The following is a 4608-nucleotide window of genomic DNA, read 5'->3' as shown; positions in this document are numbered from 1 at the left end:
TACACTGGGAGCTTTCGCATGTACCGAGCTACGAACAGGCGGGGAAGTACTTAATCCACGCGCTCATCTTCACACGACACGTACCCACACCAGTCAGTTTGGTGGTGTGTGGTACACCAGCCAATCCGTCCAAGTTGCCGTGCAAAATCCAAAGAAGAAAAGAAAAAATCTCCCGCCAAGATTGAAAATGAGCGGTGCCGATCCATTGCCCCTTTAATCATTTGACAGATATCAGAAAACTATTGCACCATTGTGATTCACTGTGAAGGACCAAAGCTCGACCTCCCAGTAAATTGAAGTGAGGTAGGGGAGGCTCCCCTGAACGTTGATACCACAAGCAGTTGCCATGCAAGATGGTATGGCTATGGTGCGTTTGAAGGGCTCGTGCACAATCAAACTGGCCGAGCCGACACCGAACCAACGGCTCTGGCTGTCGGACCTTGATCTGATCCAGCCCATAACGGATGTTCAGACCCAGTCGGTGGCAGCTCACGTGTGGAGAGCTGCATGCAAGGCTCGTGGGCTCCACCATGATCAGCCAACGAAGATGTACGTTGCCGTTGATGGCCGTGCACGGTTGCATCCTCGGCTGCCTGATGGTTACTTTGGTAAAGCTGTGTTTTCAGCGACGCCGTCTGGGCTGTGCGGCGATCTGGTGTTGAACCCACTGAGTCACTCAGCAAGTCGCGTGAAAGAAGCAGTGGAGATGATGAAGGACGACTACCTGAGGTCGGCGCTTGACTTTTTTGCCGGTCATAAGGATCTGACTCCATTTCGCCGTGGGTCCCCCACGCTGGGCTGTGGCCAAGGGACGTTCTATGGCTGCCCCAACCTCAACTTCACTAGCTGGATAGGGTTGCCGATGTACGACGCTGATTTCGGGTGGGGCCCTCCTATCCACATGGGTCCCGCTGCTTTGGGCTACGAAGGGAAGGCTTTCCTGATGCCAACGCCAGAAGGGGACGGGAGCTTGCTACTAGCGATCCGCCTGCAGGTGGCTCACATGAAGACTTTCATGGACTCCTTCTGTAATGGTTTATGAGGGATTGCTTGGTGTGTTTGGTCTGTGGAATAAAATGGTATTGAATTGTATTAGATGGGATTAACATTGTTATTGCACAATGATTATATGTCTTGAAATACCATGGTATTTTAGCCATCTAATTTTATGTTTGGGATGAAAAAAAATTCCGTGGGAAAACATTGGATTAAGAAAAATCCCATAACAAAATTCACAACTGATGTCGTTTAATTGTACACATATATAAGCAGCCTCTATGCATAGTGGATTTCAAAATTCACGGGAATCCTGAATGGACCAAATGCAATTATATCCCACCTAATCCAACCTTTCTTATCTTCCCCAAATATTGAATGAAATTTGGACAATATCAAATGAAATTCTATCCCATCTAATACCATGTGCCGAACATGCCCAGGATTGTGGGTCATTTTGCTTAGCCAAATATAAATGTCATTTTACTACCTTCCCTCACAGCTGCGCACTAATAATTGGGTTGTTGGCTTGGTAGGTCACACCATAATATTTATGTAAAATTTACCTCAATCCTAACTAATTTCCATGGCATGGTCCAGTTGAAGTTGATTCTGTCTAGTTTTTGGAAGCTGATTGATTGCCTGGAGTAGTGATGTCAGCAAGTTCTATGGTTCCCATAGAGAGGTATTTGTTATATATCCAACCCGTCCATCCATTTGGGCTTGAACTGAAAAATAAGACGGATATAAAGATCAAGTGGAACACACTGCGAAAAGCAGTGGGGGATTGAACATCTAATATTGAAACCCTTTTAGGGGGTCAGAGAAGCTTTGGATCAATATGATATTTGTATTTCCTCTTCATCCGGGTCTTTGTGACCTTATGAAAAGATTAAATGAAAAATAGACATTATGGTAGACCCTACTAATGTTTTAGTTTTAACGGTGAAAATCATTATCCCGCTGCTATTTGTGGTGTGGTCCAATTGAGCTTTGTATATTCATTTTTTGGCTCATGCTCTAAAATGATCTCAAAAAATGGATGCTCTACAATGATATTGAAAAGTGGATATAACACGTAACTTTGATCTACTTTGAACCATTCGCACGACACGTACCCACACCAGGGCTGGTGTGTGGTACACCGGCCAATCGGCTTCCCTATTTTTTTTTAATCTCATGTCCTAAAATAAATTCATAAAATAGATAGGTAGTGTGGATATAGCATCTTGACCAGGTGTTGAAACTCGAGTCTACCCACCGGAGCAATAGTAAGGACCTGGTTGTATAAGTTCACTTGAATGGACTAATCCAACTCGTAGGTTGCCTTCCAAAATCACACTGATTGGATAATGTAATCCATCCTTGATTTGGGCTTATTTTTTCTGGCCATCATTTTTTTCTCAACCGTGGATGGGATGGTTTCCAACTCACGGTCGTGCAAGAGTTTCTGTCGCGGACCACTGTTAGTTATAGTACACCTAATAGCATTGGGATATTTAGACAATCCAATCCATTGATCTAGACTTTTTTATCAGATCTAGTACACGTTTCATGGGCCACCTAGAAAACATCACACTGATCTGACAAAGACTAGCCATCTGATCAGTAGCCTTAAATATGGACAGTCAAGATTATTTATATAAAATAGTTCCCATCAGTAATTTGATCCTTGAATTTGTTAGGCATCAGTTTTGTGCAGGACTCACCGTGATGTGTGGAATTTATCCACACCCTCCATCAATTTTGTCATATCATTTTAGGTTCGGAGTGCAAAAATGAAGCACATCCAAAGCTCAAGTGGACCACACCAAAGTAAGCAGTGGTGCTAATTATGCCCACAGTTGAAACCTTTCTAGGGTCCACTTTGATGTTTATTTTCCATCCAACTTATTCATAAGATCATATGGACATGGATGAAAGGAAAATATAAATATCAATTAAATCCAAAACTTCTATTGCCATAATAAGTTTTCAATAGTAGATGTTTGATCCGTACTATGTGGTCCACTTTAACCTTGGAACTGTCTAACTTTGGGCTTATCACTCAAAATTGTATGGAAAAATGGATGGAAGGTATGGATGAAACCCATATACCACGGTGGCCCCTCGTAAATCAGCTTTATGCCTGGGAATTGTGGGGTTATTAGTGCCCAAGCTTTTCAGCTTTTCAGTCCTGACCAGTAGCTATCAAAGTGGCAGGTGATGGGAGATCCACTTGATATCTGGATTGACCTCATTTTTGGGTTCCTACCATGAAATAATCTGAAAAAATGAGTGGACGGCATGGATGAAACATATCCATCATGGCAGGGCTCATAGAGCACAGACCATTGGCTAGTCGCAGGGTTAGTAGCCAGTACGTTTCTGTGATGGTAACCCGTGAATAACGGAAACGGATTGGCTACTCCTCCAGCCACCAGCCCCGTGGATGGTGGTCGGTGATCTGTGGGCCCCACGATGATGTATATGTTTCATCCATTCTGTTAATCCATTTTTACAGATCATTTTAATCTAAAAAATGATAGGGATATAAATCTCAGGTGGACCACACCATATGAAAATAATAGTGATTGGATATCCACCATTAAAATCCTCCTAAGGCCCACCGTACTGTTTATTTGACATCCAATCTGTTGATTATGTCATAGAGGCCCAGATGAAGGTGAAAAACAAAGATCAGAGGCTAAAAAACAAAGATCAGCTTAATCCACAACTTTTATGGCCCCTAAAATTTTTTTAATGGACACTCAGTCAACACTGTTTCCTGTAATGTGATCAAATTGAGATTGGGATATATCTCATTTTTGGTCCCATGCCATAAAATGATCTGTAAAAATGGATGAACAGCATGGATGAAATACATACATCATGATAAGTCCCACAGTGCACCGACTACCAGCCATTGGCTGGTGGCGGGGGTAGCCAATCCGTTTACGTGAATTTTAGGGCTTGATCCAAAAAATTGAGAGGGATATAAATCTCCGGCGGACCACACCACCGGAAAACAATAATGATTAGATATATATGTATCATTAAAATCCTCCAAAGGACCAATGTATTGTTTATTTGACATCCAATCTGTTCATTAGGTCATACAGACCCAAATGAAGGGAATAAAGAAAGATCAGCTTGATCCAAAACTTTTATGGCCTTCCAAAATTTGTTAATGGTCAATGTTTATTCAACACTGTTTCCTGTAATGTGGTCCACTTGAAATTCGGATATACCTCACATTTGTTCTCATACTATAAAATGATTTAGACAAATAGATGGACAGCATGGATGAAACACAGACATCATGGTGGGGCCACAGAGTACCGACCATCAGCCAATGTGACAGGGGGAGTAGCCAATCCGTTCCCGAATAGCTAGTACGAGTTTATGTCGGCCCATACCTGCAGCGCCTGCTGCCAGTGATATCTTTGGAGGGAATCCGGATCCGATGCTTGCTACAGTTATGTGAGTGTACGAGTTTATGTCGGCCCATACCTGCAGCGCCTACTGCCAGTGATATCTTTGGAGGGAATCCGGATCCGATGCTTGCCACGGTTATGTGAGTGTAGATCCATCCGTTAATCCACGCTGTTCATCCCTGCTCTCAACCATTAT

General features: G+C 42.9%; 1 protein-coding gene across 1 annotated transcript; it reads left to right on the top strand.

Moving 5' to 3' along the window:
• The first annotated feature begins 346 nt into the window (after window positions 1-346).
• Window positions 347-1042, top strand: LOC131254878 (shikimate O-hydroxycinnamoyltransferase-like). The gene has a single exon (XM_058255577.1). It carries the CDS (start codon window positions 347-349, stop codon window positions 1040-1042), a length of 696 nt encoding a protein of 231 aa, XP_058111560.1.
• Window positions 1043-4608: the final 3566 nt, after the last annotated feature.

The sequence above is a fragment of the Magnolia sinica genome, chromosome 9 (genome assembly GCF_029962835.1).
Source record: "Magnolia sinica isolate HGM2019 chromosome 9, MsV1, whole genome shotgun sequence".
Classification (NCBI taxonomy): domain Eukaryota; kingdom Viridiplantae; phylum Streptophyta; class Magnoliopsida; order Magnoliales; family Magnoliaceae; genus Magnolia; species Magnolia sinica.
Note: the sequence above shows the minus strand (reverse complement) of the source record. Positions and strands in the feature narration are given on the sequence as shown.